The sequence below is a fragment of the Rhinopithecus roxellana genome, chromosome 1 (assembly GCF_007565055.1).
Source record: "Rhinopithecus roxellana isolate Shanxi Qingling chromosome 1, ASM756505v1, whole genome shotgun sequence".
Taxonomy (NCBI): Eukaryota; Metazoa; Chordata; class Mammalia; order Primates; family Cercopithecidae; genus Rhinopithecus; species Rhinopithecus roxellana.
Window position 1 is genome coordinate 101,176,523 of NC_044549.1, and position 20,796 is coordinate 101,197,318.

Below are 20,796 nucleotides of genomic sequence, written 5' to 3' on the forward strand. Positions count from 1 at the left end.
GGAGTGAGCCACCGTGCCCAGCCCAGATTGTATTTTTTTTTTTTTTTTTTTTTTTGAGACGGAGTCTCGCTCTGTCGCTCAGGCTGGAGTGCAGTGGCCGGATCTCAGCTCACTGCAAGCTCCGCCTCCCGGGTTCACGCCATTCTCCTGCTTTAGCCTCCTGAGTAGCTGGGACTACAGGCGCCCGCCACCTCGCCCGGCTAGTTTTTTGTATTTTTTTTAGTAGAGACGGGGTTTCACTGTGTTAGCCAGGATGGTCTCGATCTGCTGACCTCGTGATCTGGCCGTCTTGGCCTCCCAAAGTGCTGGGATTACAGGCTTGAGCCACCGCGTCCTGCCGTCAGATTGTATTTTTTAAACCAGCTCATTTTGTAAAGTCCTAGTTCCTATTATGGCTTGACTTTGGAATATGAAGATATGACTTCAAGCCTCATTACTATTTTTTCCTAGCAGCGTTGGGTGAATCAGTTAATCTCTAACACCTTGTCATCTTCTTTAATGTTGTAGAAGGAGAAAACAGTACTCACCTCAGAAGATTAATAAGGGGCAAATGAGAGTCATGTATGTGAATATATTTTGCTAACTATAAACAAATACACATTATTAAAATTAATGAACATATATAACTGCATTATTTGTATAACTAAAAATACTTTTTAAAGAAGAGACCTTTGGCCGGGCGCGGTGGCTCAAGTCTGTAATCCCAGCACTTTGGGAGGCCGAGACGGGCGGATCACGAGGTCAGGAGATCGAGACCATCCTGGCTAACATGGTGAAACCCCGTCTCTACTAAAAAATACAAAAAACTAGCCGGGCGAGGTAGCGGGCGCCTGTAGTCCCAGCTACTTGGGAGGCTGAGGCAGGAGAATGGCCTAAACCCAGGAGGCGGAGCTTGCAGTGAGCTGAGATCCGGCCACTGCACTCCAGCCTGGGCGGCAGAGCCAGACTCCGTCTCAAAAAAAAAAAAAAAAAAAAAAAAAAAGAAGAGACCTTTGTAGTATATAGTATTGGCAGGAGAGAGGGCAGAGGTTGGGTTGCTTTTATCATTACCTATATTCTGTTGTATTTTGTAGTCAGTTCCACACAGTAGTAAGACTCCCTCAGCATGAGGGAGTAGGATAAGCAGTTAGATTAGCCAGGTGGGTATGAGGCAAGAAGAAGTGGCGAGTCCAGCATGCAGCCAGAGAAAAGGCAGGATAGGCAAGAATTAGGTAAGATCCCTGGTGGGGTGGGTTAAGGATGGGTCATAGGGAGCCAAGGAGAAGCTCTGACAAAAGCTTCAGGAGCCTTCACCAATTGTTCCATTAATGAATAGACAACGCTCTGATAATACATATATATTTTTCACTAAGTGATTTCATCCTGGGGTATGTTTACAAAATTCTAGGTTGTTTTAGTAGGAAGATGACAAATTGTTTCCCACCTGTGGGTTTTGCTTCATGCCAGCCTTGCTTGATTTTGCCTGGCTTTATTCTGTGAACAGAAAGGAGGTTGGAATTCTGAAAAGTTGCTTTAGCCAAATCCTGTGAACAAAGGAGGCCTTGTTCAGGGTTATGCACGTCAGCTTTTGGAGGAATTTAATTCATCAACTCAGATCTCTGCTTTTCAAGTTGTTGCTCTAGCTAGCATTGTGTTTCCCTGTGTCTGTGATGGAGCAAGTCTTATGTAGGAGCAGGCACTGCTAGTTTACCTTGCCGAGGCCTGTGCCCAGCTCTAGTTACACCACTGAGTTCAGCCTGGGCAGATCCAGGCCCTAGCGGTCCTGAATGGGCACCAGCAATGCACCAAAAAGAGGAAGGCTCGTTGTATTAATGTGCTTGGTTCATTCGTGGCCACATGGATGCTGTACTGACACAAAATTCAGGAATTGGGAATGATAGCTTCGTTCCTGTCAGTTGCCTCCCCACCTGCAACTGAAATTTCCTGAGATGTTACCAGTGTTGACTAGTTTGGATCTTGGACTACTGGGAGTGAGACCGGGAGCACATAAACCATTCCTGAAACCTGCTCCCTGCTGGTAGGTTTATTTCCCCTGGAGACGGGTAACATTGAGCCCTGAAAGGTGGTTTGAAAAAGTTACTGTTTTGTTATGCTGAATGACATTCTAGACCCTGGGAAGACTTGTGGGAAATTTCTTAGGGCCTGGGGGATTCCAGCTCCATGTGGGGAGAAGTTGTACGCCGTATGTGTTGCCCTGTAATGCTGGGCAACCGATGGCATTATGCTACCAGCGTGAACGTGTGGCTGCCGTTTTCTTCATTTTTGTCTCATTCTGTTTCCCTTGACAGGGCAATTTGGTTTTGATGCTGTGCCAGAAATCTTCTGACAATGAGTTATTGGAACTTGGAAAAAAAGAACTGTGTGCAGTACCGCAGGCATTTTCTGGTGGACAACAGTGTGTTTCATGGTAAGCTGTCTCTTGTATTTATATAGTTGGATCTTTTATTTTGTTTCTGACAGGCCTTTTATTCTAGCACTCTAGATGCAAATATGGTATAATTGTTGGATGGAACCAAGGCTTGAGTTAACTTGTTTATGAATAATTACCCAAGAAGTCCCATTGCACTTACTATCTCCAGTTGTAAGCAATGGGCCCCACCTCAACAACTACAATAGTGTTCTCTCTCTCTACTTGGTGGGGTAGCTGGTACCAGTGCCTTCCCTCTTCTACCACACTGTCAACTCCAGTGATATCCCTTTCTGATGTTTGTAATTATTTTGGGTGAGGGCCATATATTGTTCAGTTAATATTTCTGGATCACCAGTCAATGCTTATTACTAGCAGAGCGTAGCCTTCCAAACTGAGATGTTAGAGGGTGCTTGTGGCCATCTGCTTTAGACACTTATTGAAGAGAAGTCCACCCAGTTTTATTGCTGTCCTTTAGGGCTTTAAGACTTACCTGTATATTATGTCCCATATAAAAACAGAACAGAACAGTTTGCAGTCCTAAACTGTTACTATCAGGGTAGAGGACTGCTGCTGTGAATCAGAGAGGAATCAGTATTAGTCATTTTCATGGCAAACTAAGACAAATTGCCTGTACCCTGCTGGTATCTGTTTGTTTGTGGTATACAGTCAGGGATAAGCTCTGTCAATCCTGCTGTCAAGATACCCTAGGGTGAAACCGGTTTAAAAGCCAAAGACTTATGTGGTGCCAGAATTTTTGGAGTAATCTCCATCAGAGGCCCGTGGAACTGTAGAGGGAAGAGACAGATTTCAGGGGCAGTGGAGTGGTCTTTAACAGAATCCTGTAATCTAAGCTGCTTTCACCTTTCTAAGATTGGTTGTTCTGAAGTCTTCCCCAATTTGATGACAGACTTAATGTTTATTATTGCTTTAAACTAAGTTTAAGATAACACATTTAACCTTACTTTATTAAGCACTTTAGTGTTTATAGTGTTTTTTCAACATTCATTATACCACCTCAGTAAAAGGCCTCATAGAGAATGACTTCATTTTACAGATGAAGAGAAACAGATGAAATAACTGCCCAAGTTGATGTAACTAATTAGGTATTAGCAAGGTCAGCATGAAAATTTCTGCCTCCACCTTTCCAGGTTGATTCTCTTGACATTCCAGTGGTGAAATGCCCTCAGCAGAGGAGACGTGGCAATGGCGACTTGACACTGTGGCACTGAGGTTCTGTGTTGCTTTTCTCTGAGCCTTAGCCAAGGGTCCTGTTCATTGCTTTATCTCTCATGCAGTGTTTCATTTATGTATTTTTCTGTTGCAAATTTATTTGTATTAAAAAAGAGTAAACATGATAATAGAAGAATCACGGGAGTTAGAAGAACTAGGCTTATTTTTTTCAAGCTTTATTTTGTGCCAGTTTTTAAAGAGTTTAGATTTAAGTGCCTTAAACTCATTATTATTTTCATTATTTTAGAATACCTTTATTCAGAGATCTCAAAGGGTATAATGATTTAAAAAATTTTCTATGTATTTTTATAGTCATATTACCAATTAGTTTATTACTATATTGCAGATATTTATGCTAAGGGCTTGATGAACATTAACATTGTCATACTGGATCCTTTCAAGGACTTTGCCATAGCTATTATTCAACCAATTTTATGAACGGGGGAACTAAAGCTTTTGGAGATTGTGAAATGGTGACCTAAAATTCAAATCCTGATCTGCCTAATTCCAACACCTCACTCTTTTTTCTTCTTTCAGGCTGCCATCTCCATTTTAATAAAAAAAATTAACATTCTGAGGCTTAAGTTCTATATACCAGTATTTACTGTGTTACTGATTAGCAGTGTATGATGTTGGACAAGTTATATAATCTTTCAGGAACTCAGTTCTCTTTTCTGTGAAATGAGCATGCTGGTCTCAATGATTTTTGAGGCTGTTTCCATAGAAGTTCTAAACTCAGATTCCACTGAAGTATTTCTTTCTTTTTTTTTTTTTGAGGCGGAGTCTTGCTCTGTCGCCCGGACTGGAGTGCAGTGGCCGGATCTCAGCTCACTGCAAGCTCCGCCTCCCGGGTTCACGCCATTCTCCTGCCTCAGCCTCCCGAGGAGCTGGGACTACAGGCGCCCGCCACCTCGCCCAGCTAGTTTTTGTATTTTTTTTTTAGTAGAGACGGGGTTTCACCGTGTTAGCCAGGATGGTCTCGATCTCCTGACCTCGTGATCCGCCCGTCTCGGCCTCCCAAAGTGCTGGGATTACAGGCTGGGATTACAGGCTTGAGCCACCGCGCCCGGCCGACCCACTGAAGTATTTCTGAGAATTATAATTACTGTATTGTCTGAGCTCCCTTTTCACTAAACACAAGATACACAAGGGGGCAGTATAATACTTAAAATATGAATTGGTTACTTCTTAACATTCGAGAATTACTCTTTCGAAAGGGTTTAAGAGATATTAAATCCTCCCAAGATTAAAAGAATCAAAGCCGATTAGAACAATGATTCTATTCATTTATAATACAGCAATAAATTTATATATTTCTGATAGTGTAAAATATCATTTTGGATTTCCTTGCCTCAGGATATGTTGTAATTCAGGAAATAAAGATGCCTTTTGCTCTTCTTCTATCTCTGCTGAAAAAGAATCTGTTAACATAGGAACTTGCTTAACTTAAGGAAGAATTGTGAGAAGTCTTGGGATATTTTAAACCAAGGGAGCTCTGGTGATAATGTCTTTGTAGAGGCTTTCAGAACATTTCTGAGAAAAGAAAGGGGACAGGACATGTTGAGTAGGAAATGTCAGATTTCTCTTGGGCTTCTTGAACATTTACTGACCACGCTTTTGCTTATTCACTTTGGCTTCTCCTTGTTTTTGTTGATAACTCTCCTTACATAACCAAATCAACCAAAACAAAAAGAAACAAAACTTCTTCCATAAACAGGAAAGAACCATTTCCCGTGTAGAATAATAGACTTTTGGAATAAGCATACTTGGATGTGCAAATGATGCCAGCCAGGTTCTTTTTCTACAGACAGACTTCAGCAGTGTTGCCAGGATAAAAGAGCTACATTAAAATGAGAACTCTAAAATGGTCAATAGCAGCAAAAATAAAAATGTAACATTTGTGTAGTTTCACAGTTCATAAAGCATATTCATAGCCTCATTTTCTGATTATAGAGGTGGTATATTCTCACTGGGAACAATTTAGAGTATTACCCACAATCCCAGAACCCAAAGAGAAAGAGACTATTAAACCTACTATTAAGAGTTCGGTTATGTCTGGTCTTTTATCTACTTACTATTTCATCTTCACATTTCTGAGGCAGAAATGAAATATTGGAAAGGTTGGGAAATAGTGCTTAATGGAAATGAACTGGTTGGTTGAATTGACTTCTATGTCCAATGATGAGCGAAACCTTGTTAGGAATGATGAATTTTTCTATTTCCCTCTTGTCTGTCTTTTGCCTGAATTTTTGGAAAAACCCAAAGGAATTTGCACCTATTAGAGAAACTAATCTCCGGGATCTTCCCCTACTTGACTTTTATTCTTCTAATATGTTTGCAATAGAAAAAAATCTTGAGCAAAGAATGTTTGGTGCCATATGAACCTTGCCTTAATGGCTTATACCTTCATGATTTATCCTGATTTGAAAATTGCCTGTATCTTCAGCTGCTTCTCTTGCTTTCAGTGAATTGCAGTATTTTTTTTTCTGACCTGGGATGCAGTCTTGATTATTAACCAGTGATCAGTGTATTTGCAATTAATATTCACATGCAATTTCTTATGCACATAAGCCTTTCCAAACAATTGAGCTCCTTAATAAGTGACTTGATGTTTGTTTTCACGTACTGCTAGTTGTAATTGTACTATTGGAAAAAGTATTAATTGCTTTCCCGTAAGTTATTAGGGTATCATCTCAACTTCTTATAGGAAAATTTACTTTTGTTGCCATCATGTTGTTAAACGAATATTTCTGAATAACCATTACAAATCTAGACTAGAAACATTTTGGACTGAATTAGGAGTATCTCTTACTATCTGGGGATAAAATTAAGGGTAATTCTCTTATTAAATATTTATGCAGTATGCCTTTTCAAGAAGTTGCCCTATATATATATGTTAATACTTTTACTTTGCCTCAGAACTACATTTTAAGAAAACTAATTGACTTAGTTAATTAATTAAATGATTACTTTTTATCCAGCCTCCCCTTCCTGACCACAGACCTAGTTGGTGATGTGAGGGTAGAAACTTGACCGCTAGTCTGTAAAGGAAAGTAGGCTGAAATGGGATCCTGAAGACTAGTACTAATCCAAGTTTAACAACTAACTTGTGTAGCCTCATGTCACTTCTGGGGCCGCCAGTTTCCCTGTCTTTCAAGTGCTTTACAATTGTGCCAGATTGTAAAGTTCCCTTGTAGCAGCAAGGTGTGAGGTCTCTGTGTAGTCAAACATCAAGATAGGTGTATGATAGATGGAAGTGTTCTTCAGACCGGGGGTATGAGAATGAAAGGCTGGCAAGATGGCATTGAAGAGAGGATAAGATTTCTTTTTGGACTGTAAACTTTGTAGTTAGTGTTGCACTGGCAAAATGCTGCATTTCCCTTAGGGGAGAGAGGTGTGTGTGTGCGTGTGTGTGTGTGTGTGTGTGTGTGAATGGTCACAGGTTTCTCCTGGCCATGGAGAGACCAATATCTAGGACTGACACACAAGCTTTCGGGACAAATGTGATTATATTAAACAATGAAGAGTGAAAAGCTCTCCCTCACTGGAGTTCCATCTGCACTGGAAGAAAAGAGAAGAATGCCAGATTCTGACTGGTAAATATGCAAGGAGAATGAAATTATGCAAAAGTGAATTAGGGTTCCAATTGATTTCAGCCAGTTTATTAGACTTTGGCAGCCTGCCTGCTTTCGGTTTGTGGGGCATCACTAGATTTTATGTTAGAGTGGCATTTCTTTACTGAATCAAAGCCTAGCTTTTCCAGCCATAACTTTATAAGCATCCTTTTCTAGGTCCAGAAAATACTTGTGCACATAGAATTCCTATTAATGCAATGACAATCAAGATTTCGTGAACATTATTAAGATTAAAAGTATCAGGCTGGGCGCAGTGGTTCACGCCTGTAATCCCAGGCTGGGCGCAGTGGTTCACGCCTGTAATCCCAGCACTCTGGGAGGCCAAGACAGGTGGATAACCTGAGGTCAGGAGTTCGAGACCAGCCTGGCCAACATGGCGAAACCGTCTCTATTAAAAATACAAAAAATTAGCTGGGTGTGGGGGTGGGCGCTTGTAATCCCAGCTACTCGGGAGGCCGAGGAAGGAGAGTCACTTGAACCTGGGAGGTGGAGGTTGCAGTGAGCCGAGATGGCGCCACTGCACTCCAGCATGGGCAACAAGAGCAAAACTCTGTCTCAAAAAAAAAAAAAAAAAAAAGATAAAAGATTAAAAGTATTATCATTAAATTATTAGAGAGGACCAGGGAAAAATTTCAAAGACAAATTGAAGAGGAAGAGTTAAAAAAAAAAAAGAAAAAAAAAAAAAAAAAGAAGATAGGCCTTAAGGGAGAAAATATATTTGAATCATTTAAGTTTTATAAATTATAATAGAACTAATTCTGGAAGCAGCATTGCCCAGTAGATTTCTTTTATTGGCCCCACCCACAAGGCTCTCCACCTTCCAGTGATGGCCACTGAAGCAGAAAGCATCAGGGCAGGTATCCTTTCAGGCCTATGATGTTCAGGTGCATCTTGCAGGTGGTGAAGATTTAGACAGAGGGAGGCATGGCCTGACCCAGGTGTGACACTTTGTAGGGGCTCCCACTGGCTGAGTTACTCTGGGTGAGTTGTTCTCTTTGGGACTAAGTTTTCCGTATCAGCAAAATGCTGGCATTTAGGGAAAATGACCTCTAAGTTTCTAAGTGCTAACATTTTAAGAAATGCGAGATTGTCTACCTCCCTTACTTACCCTACTTTTAAACAGAGACTAATTGGAGAATTTGCTATGAGTTAACTGACCACATTGATTTATCTCCTTTTCTTCTTCCCCTGTCTGAAGGAAATCACAGCCATCCATTTAGGCCTTACAAAAGAGGATATTTATGTCTAGTTTAGAACACAAAGGAAACAACCTTTAATGTGAGCTGGTATGAAATATACTTGTTCTATGACCTTTTGGGAACATATGCTCTTCTTTGATGTCTTGGAGATATAAAAATTCTCAATGAAAGCCTCTCAGTGAATGCTACTTATTTATATTTTAAAATCTAAAGTTCTTTCCTTTTTTTGGTCTTTCTTTATGATGAGCATTCCATTTGTAACTGGTTTATTGAGCATTTTCAACTTAGTGCAGCATATATGTTTCAGTGAATGCTTCAGAAAATACTTTGTCCCATTGTAGCATCTTGGGTAGATTCTATTACTTTCTGGCTAATTTTGGCAATTAAGTGTCCAGTCCATTTTAAAATTTCAATCTCAGATTCATTAAGCCCCCTTACGCCCTGACCTGGCTGTTGGTGGTTGAAGGTGGGGGTGCCTCTGTCTCTGCTATACTCCTTCCCCTTGAAGGAGAATTCAAGGCCCTGTTCCACAGATTTTGGTACAAGGAAGAGAGCAGGGGCCTTTTGTCCCACATGTCCCTGTTGTATGTCAGCAGCAATGAGGTGATCCAGACTCCCTCTGCTTCCATCATCTGTAGATTCTCAGTTTTATCCTGGCTCCCTCTGTTACCAAGGACCCTCCAGAGAGGACCTGCCATCTTGCTTCAGCCTCATGCCTTCTCTGCTGTCAATTTCCTCTGGCTGGAGCACAGCTTCCTGTGCCCCTGAGGACACTGGGGCAACTATCTGGCTCCTGCCCTTTCTCTTCTCCGTATTTCTTCATGTGGAGCTCTACAGACTGGAAGGGCTTGAAAGATGGAATGGGGTGTGAAGTTGCCCCTTGCTCTTCTCAGACCTACTGACGACAGTCTCTTCTCACACTGTGGGGGCTGCTCCCATACGTTACCAACTTAGGCAATCTCTAAGTCATTCTTTCATAGCTCTTCCCGTGCTTGTTTCTGGGGTGAGGGGTATTTCCTCCAGTTTCACTCCTCAGAGTGCCATCTCTGCCACCCTGGGCATTGAGGATATTATACACCTAACAATGGCTCAGGTAACGTGATTTTGATGGATGAAATCCCAGCCCCCCCAACCACTGACAGCTCTCCTTGGACTCCTAGAGCCACTCTAGGCACGTCCTTGTTCACTAACATTTTAGATTAGGGCGACTTAATTTCCCTAAAGCTACTGGTGTTCTTTATTCTGTTTGCTCTTTGCAACATTATGTAGCTGGATTAATCAGACCCAAGCAATGATCTATATGTATAAAAATCCATGTTGAGGTGTATCAGCCTCTATTCCTCATCGGGAATCTAATTCAGTGAAGGAATTTTTCTGGATAACTGAACCCACTGTGATCTCTCTGTCATGCTTTCTATGCAAGGTCATTTATGTTCTGCAACCATGGAGGGGATGAAAAGGTGCTCTTTAAATGGCAAATTGGAGATCTGGATGTATGGGAAGCCCAGGTGGATGAGAAATGACAGTGTTCTTTCTTCGAAGTTTTAGCTTTCAATTTTCTGAAACAAGCCTATTGCTGCCAAGTTAACGTCTTGGATGGCCTTTTCCATGAGACTCTCAAACTCTCTCTTAAACCTTTGGCCATTGAGAGTCCAGCCAGGCAGAAAGGCCCTTGATTGTTTTATTCCTTTATGCTTGGGAATACCAATTTTCTAATTGGCAATTGGAATTCGTAATTTTCTAATTACTCAATTAGAAAGAAGAAATAATGTGTATAAAAAACTATCATTTTTTCCTTCAGATTTGCAGACTTTTCATGTTTTAAGTGGTTACTTATGAGAATTATTTCCCCTTAGACCTGTGTTACAAATTTAAGCCTTTGTTCTTGAAGCTGCATTTCCATAATTAGAATTAGTTTTCCTCTGCTCTCTCATTTTCCCAATTGTCTTTCCCACTCTGTTTCTAATGTATGCACAGAAATTGATGGGAGGATGAAAAATCTTTCCGTGAGTAGATTCAGAGTTCTTCTAGGGCAACATAATTGTTTAATTTAGATATAGAAAAGATCTAGAATTTTTTTTCTTGGATCTAGTAATAATTAGTGATTGTATTTGTAATCATGAAACCCTCCAGACTCCCATCTATCAAAAGAAAGTTGAAAAACTGCAGTTTGTTCCTTCTTACCATGTGGATGAAGTCATCCCCATAGAGATCTGTGACATGTTTTGTATTTTCTTAGGCTCATTCCTTTCAGCAAATATGTTTGGGGTTATTTCAAGTGCAAATTGTTGGTTTCAAAGGAATATCCAGATTTTTAATTTAAAGCCTCTAGCCTAGTGTGGAGTGGCTTCACCTACTCCCACAGCTTCAGTTCCCATGTCTTTGCTAACTCCAAAAGTGTGTTCATGGCTTTAACCTTCCCTCTATGCTGAATACTCAGATGTCCATCTGCCTACCTGATGGTTCCACAGATGCTCTCCAGGTCCTCAGAGTTAACATGTGTGGAGCAGAATTCCTTCCTGCCCTGGTACCCATCTGCCTTGCCAACCTTATTTCACCCTTCCCCTTCCCTACTCCCCAGCAACACTGACCTTTGCATTCCTTGCCCACATAACTCACTGCTTCTTCACTTAGCCAACTTCGAACACATCCTTTCAATCCCAGAGTAAAAGTCTCCTCAGCAGAGAAGACTCTTTTGATTTCTCAGACCAGGTCAGGCCCTGCTTTATGATTTCCTGTCATTGTGCATTGCTGCTTCATTTTGCTGCTTCATTGTGTTATCATTACTGTAATAAAACTATTAATTGTGTGATTACTAGTTTCATTTCTGTCTCTCCAACCCGACGTCCAGGAGATCAGAGACTGTTCTGACTTGTATCTGCAGCACACAGTGCAATGCATTGCATATAGTAGGTGCTCAATAAAATATTGCTGAATGAATTTCTATATTTTATTTAATAGGGGAGAAAGGCCAGGGACGGTGGCTCATGCCTGTAATCCCAGCACTTTGGGAGGCCAAGGTGGGCGGATTACGAGGTCAGGAGATCGAGACCATCCTGGCTAATGTGGTGAAACACTGTCTGTACTAAAAAAATACAAAAAAAAAAAAAAAAAAAAAAAAAAAAATTAGCTGGGCGTGGTGGCGGGCACTTGTAGTCCCAGCTACTCTGGAGGCTGAGGCAGGAGAATAGCGTGAAGCTGGGAGGTGGAGCTTGCAGTGAGCCAAGATTGTGCCACTGCACTCCAGCCTGGGCGACTGAGCGAGACTCCGTCTCAAAAAAAAAAAAGGGAAATGATAATAATAAGGGAGATAAGAGCGGTTTCACTATTTTTGTACTCTCTGTTGAGTTTGGTGTTTAATCTTTGTGCTGTGAAATGCATCAATTCTCTGACTGTAAACTCTCTCCTTGCCTTTACTCAGAATTTTGCCATAGGAAAGCCGGAAAAAAAAAAAATACTCATACACCATCCTTGCTGAGATGAAGAAGGAAAAGAAGACCATTGAGAATCCAAGTGTGCCTTAGAAAATATTATGTATTACAAATGCATACTGCCTTGAACTGAGCAAGGACAAAGCCATTTCTTTAAAAGAATTTCTTCAAGTAGTTTCAAAAGGCTTTTAGAGTTCATTGTAGATGTTCCATGTTGGTTATACATATATATGTATTTTATCTGACTCTGAAACTGAAGATTTCTGTCTTTAAAATAGCACTATTAGTAAAGCTGTTTAATTGCAGTTGTTTGCATACTATTAAAATTCTCTGCTGCTTGTGTCTGAAAATCTCCAGTCCAGAAGTAAGTGTTGTCTGTGGGGTAATTGTTACTGCAGAGAGCACGGAATAGACCTGCATCAAAAAACAAACAAAACAAAACAAAACAAACAAACGAACAAAAAAAACACTAGTTTTCTCAGTAAGAGAGGAGGAAAGGAGGCCTGGGGCGGGGGTACATGAGGAGAATAATCAAACAGTATAGGACTTCTTTAGAAGTTAAGAAGATGCACTTTTATTTCAGCTTTACACACAAGAAAAATGGTCAGCACCTAGGCCTTTCCTCTAAGAATCTCAGGCATTATGAGAGGACATTCCTGACTTATAGGTAGCAAGATCACTCTGAGAAGTAAACACCTCTCTGGGTAGGATAAATACAGAATCCGTGAAAATGTTTTTGTCTGTTTGTCAGCATATGTGACTGACATATATAAGTGTTTTTAGAATTTCTCCCATTGAAATGTAAAGGATGGTGGCTTATGCTCAATTAAAAGGAAGAGCAGGGAACACATTTATTATTTAGTGTCCTAGTTTTACTCCCTGCCAACTTGAAATTGAACATCAATGCATTTCTACAAATGACCATTCTTTGAAATTGTGCCAATGTGAGAATTTCACGGTATTGTGTTTTAAGCTAAGTAGAAGCTCATCATCTCTAGATGTGGAGACTTGTAAGTAATTAATGCTTTAAATCAATGGTTCCCAGCCTTGGCTGTGCATTGGAATCACCTGGGGATAAAACAAAAACAAAAATAAAAACAAACTATGTCCTGGGTGTCAGCTCAGAAGCTCTGATTTTTTGGTCTAGGGTGTGGCCAGGGTATGGGAAAATTGTTGGAACTCTTCATGTGATTCTAATGGGCAGCCAATTAGATTTTGGTGGGTTGAAAACCCCAGACTTAGGGTGACCAACACGTATTTTCTCAACAGAACTATTGAATTCATGAATTTGATAATGGTTATTTTCTGTGATGATAGTCTATTTTATACTGAATCTTGAAGGGTAGGGAAGGGGGAGCATTAAAAAAGAAGGACATGGATAGAAATACAGTATTTGAATATAAATTAAGCAGGAAAATGTAGAAGAGTCATCTATGCTTGGGAATTTGTAGCTGCTGTTTTTCTTTTCTTTTCTTTCTTTCTTTTTTTTTTTTGAGACAGAGTTTCGCTTTTGTGGCCCAAGCTGGAGTGCGATGGTACCATCGTGGCTCACTGAAACCCCTGCCTCCTGGATTTAAGTGATTCCCCTGCCTCAGCCTCCCGAGTAGCTGGGATTACAGGTGCACACCACCATGCCTGACTAATTTTTGTATTTTTAGTGGAGACGGGGTTTCACCATATTGGCCAGGTTGGTCTCGAACTCATGACCCCAGGTGATCCACCCTCCTTGGCCTCCCAAAGTGCTGGGATTACAGGTGTGAGCCACCACACCTGGCTGCTGCTGTTTTTCTTTAAAAATATTTTTTCACTTTATTTTTTCTGATGGTAGCAACACAGGTTCATTGTAGAAAATTTGGAAAGCATAGAAAAGAGTAAAGATGGAAAAAATAGTCTATAATCTCAATAATGTGTTTTAAGTCTGTGCTTTCTTAAAATGATTTAAAAATCATTGACTAAGTAGTGATTCTCAAATCTGGTTATACATTTGAATCTGCTAGGGTGCTTTTTAAAAAATGCTGATGATTGGAAGGACTAATATTATCCTCATTTTGCTAATGAGGAGAATGAGGCTCTGATAACCACAGGCAGCTATGGGAAAGAGTACGAAAAGCAAGGTATTCCCAAGAAGCAGGCAACAGCACGGAACAAGATGTTGCTGTGGTAAGCACCCAGCTACCAAGTTAAAACAAACAAAACAAAACCAAACAAAACAAAACAAAACAAAAACAATGATGGTTGGACTCAACCCAAGCCCAGTTAAATCATCTCTGGAACATGGGACTCAAATGTTGCCATCCATCCATTCATTTATTCATTCTTTATCTGTATATTTATCTATCTTCAGGTGATTTTGATGACATGGGAGGGATAAAAATCACTGCATTAAAGCTGTTGGTTGACCAAAGTATTGATTTCATCAGTACACACAGTTGGGTATGAGTTTACTGATTTAATACAGCATATAATTGTATACTAGTTTGGGCAAAAGTGGTACATGAAAATCTTTATAGACTATTTGCAGAGAGGAAGGGGGAAGTGATATGCTAACCTTTATATGGTTATTTTCGTCTTTTGTAACAAATTTATTTCATATTCCCTTTAATATACTTTCCTAGTGTCCTTAAAATGTGATTTGTCTTAACTTTACTACCAACATATCTGTTACATGATACAAAGATATACCTTTGAGCACTATTTTTTTTTTTTTTTTTTGAGACGGAGTTTCGCTCTGTCACCAGGCTAGAGTGCAGTGGCACAATCTCAGCTCACTGCAACCTCCACCTCCTGAGTTCAAGCGATTCTTTGAGCACTAATTAACCTCACAATGTTGTACACAGTCTTCTGATGATAAGCAGAAATACTTTGGGAAGGTCCTTAACAACAGATGACAAAGAACATATTAATAGTATTTTGTTTTGATTAATCTGTAATGAGAAGTACACAGTTCACAGTAGGATAATTTGAAGAACTGGTACAGAAAGAAATAGGAAATACGGGAATTGAGAGAACAGGCCTGGGACTCACCCTTCAAGGCAGTGGACTCCCTTCTGGCCCAGGGCAGGTCTGGGAATGCTGTCCAAGAGCCTAGGCCTGGACTCAGACACCCTAAGCACCTGTTTTTTGCTCTACTCCACTGTGGCTGAGCTGTTACCTGATTTTTGGTTCTTGTGATGGTGCTTTTTTTGTGTGCAGATAGCTGTTAAAATTGAGTGTCCCAGCAGTGGGGATGAATGGTGTAGGGTTCTGTTCTGCCATCTTGCTCCTGGGGTTAATTCTAAAAGCCAGCATTCTGTCATTCCAACTCAACTGGCCTTTATGATCTGAACTAAGTATTATGAAATGCTAAGTGGATTTTCTATGGGATAAATCTTGTAAATCGCTGCATTTTCTGATTATCAAAAATGGCTAGATATTTATGGCATTGGAATATTGTGACATAAAAGGAATTTTAGGTGAAAGCATTTCAAAGCCCCTGTGTGTTGGCCAGGTGAGTCTGGAAGTATTCACTTTGGAGCTGCCAAAGGGCTGAGGTCCTGTTTTCCCATCATTGATGGCAGCAGAGCTCTATGAGACAGGGCTCTCCTTGCCTAGTGGCATCCAACTGACTTCTTTTTGTGTCTTCATAGGTAATAAATGATTATTAACTCTCTGTGGGAACCAGGTGCTGAACTTTACAAATAATGTAACATAATCCAAGTAGCATTTAGATCCAGTAATGATTTCACTATATGGTAATTTACTAGGTAGTAGTGTTGACTCTGTGAATCCAAAGGATGTTTAGACATAGTTCATTTCTTAGCACAAAGGTTTTAGAGTTGCTGCTCTGCAAAACCATAGGTGAATGACCTTTAGTTGTGGAATTTAACTCTGTAAAGTATTGGCTCTGTGTGTCTACTAGAAAAATAATAGCGTTCAGATCCTTGGGAATTATATCAGTCAGTGACAGGAGGATGGTTATTTTTTAAAGACAAATACTTAGTCTTAGTATCTCAACTTGCAGCCTGTTGAGACCATTTTTAATACATACATCCTCTTGCTTGAACTTCTAATAATCCATCTAGGAAATAATATTCTCATAGGTCTCTTATTTTGGTCTCTAAATATAGTTTTGATCCCTTATCCCTTACCATTTCTCCTAAATTATATAAATCAGTGTAGACATTTAATATCTAGCAACTGTAGGCACCATGTTTCTGATACTAGTAAAGTAAAATTTTCTCTTAGCTAGAGAACAAGTTCTGCATAAATCATAGTACTAAATTATTTCTAAATTAGATTAATTTATATAAACTGATAAAATGTTATTGGTTTCCTATTTTATCATCTTTAGTATTCATGAAGAAGCAATTATTTCTTCTCTTCTCCAAGGTCTTTAACAAAATTAGCCTTTGAAACCATTTTTGTGCTAGTCGACTGTGAATGAGGAGGACTATTGAAGCAGAAAATTAAAATACTTTTGTTGTTTTAATTTTAATACTAATCATTAATCTATACTTCAACATTATTTCTCTCATTGATACATTTATTGCTTTAAAAGTATTTCTATCTTCCATAATGTCTTTTCTAGCAAAAGAGCTTTGTTACATTTTTGAAATTCTTGCTATTTGAGTGACTTATCAAAGAGCAAGAATTTTGGCAGCCAAAACAAATTTGACTATTATATATGCTGTCAAGCATTTTATTGCCTTATGTGTACAGATTTTTTGAAGTTAATAAACAAGCGGCATTTCCAGTATACTTTCACCTTTAAGAGAGTATATATTTACTACAAGTATTTTAGAGAGTGGTTACACTATAAGATTCATGTTTATTTTTTTAAATAGAAAGCCCCAAGTTTTTGTATAGAATTTTCAGGACTAGGAAAGACTTCAAGGACCTCAATAAAATATTTAATGCCACCAGTTTCTGAGATCCCTTCTAGAATGAAAGCTCTAGAGAATAGGGAATGTGACTTTAGAGCCTTGCACATGGGAGATGCCTGGTAAGTATTTGACTGATGAATCGGCAACCTCTCACTTTTGATCAGTGAGGATGCTGAGGCTGGGAAAGGTTCAGTGATGGGTTGAAGGTGGGTCTAAGCCTAACTAACTATTAGAAAGTGGAGTGGTGAGAACTGAGTCCCTGAGCAATATGGGTGCATTGTGAGGTGCCTACCATGCCACACCGTGTGTTCATGTCCACAGCTTCAGAAATTCCTTGGTCTCATTCTAAGTAGAGCAGCTTGCTATTCTCAAGCACTGACATAACAATCAATCATTTGTCCCTTCCCTGGGTCCTTATTCCCCAAGCTAGTTTGAACAAGGGATATTGCTCCCTTTTCTCCTTCATGCTTTAAATATTTATTGACTTAGATTCTATGCTGGGGATCTAGCAGTTGACAAACTACAGATGGCCTCTGTCTGTAAGGAGCTTACTTTACAGTCTTGCCCCTCTTTGCTGCTACCTACTTCCTTCCCTCTTCTTCTCCTCAACCACACATGGGACTTTATGTTAACTTTTATCCTGTTTGCTTTATCATTGTGTACTTGTACACTCTCTTTCTATACACACACACATGCACACACACACACACACAATTATTTTTTCTGAATAATTTGAGAATAAGTTGCATACCTCATGGCCCTTTGCCCCATGGTATAATTATCAACTTAAGTAAATTTAACATTGATAAGGCCCTTTAATGTCCTTGATTTCTGAAAGATGTTTTTTCAACTGGTCTCTACGGGGAAATGAACCTAGGAGAGGAAGGTAAAAAACATGGAGAAAAATATTTTCGTAAATCCTACCACGTTCTTAGGGTTAGAGCCAAGCTTCTCATGTGTTTGTGACTTAGAAGGGCCCTGTGCTTGGTTTAATGCTTTGCTGTTGCCACCTTGAAATTCTTTATAATTGGGGGAAAAAAGTCTCCATGTTTTCATTTCATACAGGGCCAGCAGATTATGTAGCTCATCTTGCTTATAGCACTTACATACTGGGCGGGAACTTTTGCATCTGTTATTATAGATATTGCTGAGGATGGGGAAACTGAGGGTTAGAGGGATTCAAAATAACTTGGCTTGGGTTGTTAAGTTACTGGTAGAACCAGGATTTGAACTGAAGTCTTTTTGATTGCTTATCTGTTGACTATCACATTGTCTCCAATTACTTTATGCCCCTTAACTCTTCTTCCACTGAGTTAAATTATTTCTGGATTTGGAATTGACTTGTCCTTTCTCTTTTTCTCCTAAGGAGCTCTATTCTCTTGGTACCACAGTTGCTGTCTCTCATCCTAAATCCCTGGGCTGAAGTGTTAACCAGAAGGCCATTTGGAAAATTTCAATAAGTTGATAATTTTCATCCTAAGGGAACTGTCCATTATTAGCTTCCACCTTAATCTTCTCCCTGATTTGTAGAGAAAAGGCTACATGCCGTTCATCCCCTCACTTACCCTTACCGTATCTCACAATTGAGCAACTGATTTTCTTCATGTTCCCAACTTTGGAGTCCCTCTGTTATCCTTTGGGATCTGAGTCTTGCTTTATGCCCAGCATCTTGGAACAATTAGAAAACTACCCAGAATCTGAGTTTGGGTCTGGGTGGGTATTCCTATGCTCAGACCTTCTCCTGGTACTCACTACTCTTCTGGTCTGTTCTAGGCCCTGGAGCTACATCAGGGAGCAAGACATTCATTGTTCTAGCTCTCAAGGAGTTTACGTTATGTTCCTCCTTGTTGCTGTGTCTATTTTTCTGTTAAGATGTCTTAGGCAGAACACAAAATTAATAAATCAGGACTGTTAGGGGAAAATAATATGAAGAGAAAGGCTAAAGAGGTAAGGAGACACTGCAAAAAGTATTAGTATGTGTAAAATCGTACTGCTGAAGTTGTGGAGAAGAGCTACTTTCTCTTTCATCAAGGGAGAGACAAAGGAGTTGATTTTTCATTCTGTAGAGTAATTTAGGAATGTAGACTGTTGTGATAGTACTGTGAGCTGTAACATATTGAAAATTGTTACCAGGTTACCAGAGGAGCCAGTACAATCTCTTTGCTTGGTTTTCCTTTAGAAAGAGGAGTGAGGTCTCCCTGCCTCAATCATTTAAGGGCATCCTTTCCCTAAAGGTCATCTTTTGTTAATAAAATGTCTTCCTCAAACATTACAGAACTAGATTTTCAGAGGAGGCATCCCCCTTCCAGTCCTTCAGGAGTTTATGGCCATCCCACTCCCTTAGAGACCTGTTTCCTGTTCTCAGGGGAGTCTCTGGTAGTACAGAGCAAACATCCCTGAATTCTGCGGGGGTTGAAGTGACCTGGTGGTTCTGAGGCAGCCTCGAAGTTTGAATTCTCTTTAGTCAGGCCTTTGGGTTTGGGTGGCCTGTAGAGACTTCCCAGAGATGCGGCTGTTGTGTTCAATAATCTAGAATCATCTTCTCTGCTCTCCCCGCTCCCCCCAGTTTATGGTTATCTCTATGTTTGCTTTCCTTATGGGACCGGTCTGTATACGTAGCATCCCAGGGCTCAGTATTGCTGGATAAGGGGGTAGGGGGTTTGCGTTATGATGACCATCCGTATCTCCTATTTGAATGCATGTATTGTAATCCCTATTTGATTGGCTGTAAGTCAAGCCATGCCTAGGCAGATAATATCATTTACCTTTTATTAGACTCAGAGATGGCAGATTAAGGCATAGTAAAATATCCTGTATTAAGATATCAGGTATGTCCAAGTGTGGTTATTATACAACCATCAGTCCTCTTTTAGCTGGAGTGCTAGAGAACACAAACACTTAGGATTTATTCTGGACATTTCCACTCTAGTCATCCATTTCCCAAGGGAGGAGGTAAGGGGACTTCTGCTCAGGGAAAAGTGCATACCAAGTGCTGTGGGGGAGTTTGAATATATGACTACGTAAGTTTTGAGAATTTAATTAAAGCTTCAGCCCTCAGGACAGATATTTGTTTTAATATATGTCACTGTCAACAACCATGAGAGATTCCCATGTGACTACCTATCTCTAGTTATTTCTCCTCTGTTAATGTTATAATGAACGCTGATCAGCACTGATAGTAGCTGCTCAAACAGTTGATGCTGATTTACAAAGTCTGGGTACTTTTATTTATATCTGGATACGAGTTCATGGCACCCAAATGTCAATCAGAATTTTATATTTTCTGAGTCATTACCAAAGAAAGTTCAGTGTGCTTTAGTGTTCTCTGACTGCAAGATCCTGGGATTCTTACAGCACCTGTCTGTAAAATCTTGTCCACAAGGTCTTGGTTATTTTCATGGATTGCTCAAGTTGAAATCAAGTTCTGAGCCTACCAGAGATTTTGTTTTCAATTATATTGACATCTTCATCAAGTTGACAGTCATGTGCCTGTAAATTTTTATGCTAACCTATAACATTTAAAGTGACATGACCAATAAACAATCAAGTCTTTCAAAAAATAATGGAAAAATTTTATTTTAAAGCCAAGAGTCTCAAAGGGGAGATCAATAAGTCATCAAGCAGGCAGCATTCAAAGAGGTAGTCAGGCTAATGAGTGGCTCATCTCTGTCCTGTGGAACATAGCAAAATTAAATCTGGGTTATACTCAGTTTGTTTTGGGATTCAGATGCTTAAAAATGTGTAGTAATTACTGTCCACTGATGCATGTCAGGTTTCTAATGTAGGAGAAGTCCAAACTGGTTTATTTGACAAGTGTGTGTGATCTATAGGACATGTTCTGTCTCATTAGAATATGGAGTTATCTCCCCCCAGTGATGAATAAACATTCACAGTAAGCCTGCTCTCTGAGTAAAACCCTTGTGTAGGCTATTCTCAGCACTTATTTAGCAAGCACTGTATGGAAACCTGCACCCCTACAGGTCTTCATCTGTTCTTGGCTAAAATTTTTGTAATATGCTGGGTTTGTAA

At 39.9% G+C, this 20,796-nt stretch overlaps 1 protein-coding gene across 4 annotated transcripts in view; it reads left to right on the forward strand.

Moving 5' to 3' along the window:
• PLCH1 (phospholipase C eta 1) overlaps positions 1-20,796 on the forward strand; it is a 267,636-nt gene that overhangs the window by 45,731 nt on the left and 201,109 nt on the right. For 3 of the 4 annotated variants that reach the window (XM_030928468.1, XM_030928464.1, XM_030928457.1), the window contains one exon: positions 2,289-2,407. In XM_030928468.1, the coding sequence (XP_030784328.1) occupies positions 2,329-2,407 (79 nt within the window). In that variant the 5' untranslated portion in view covers positions 2,289-2,328. Of the gene's footprint in view, positions 1-2,288; positions 2,408-20,796 lie in introns of those variants that run through there. The other variant, XM_030928444.1, reaches the window with a different exon arrangement.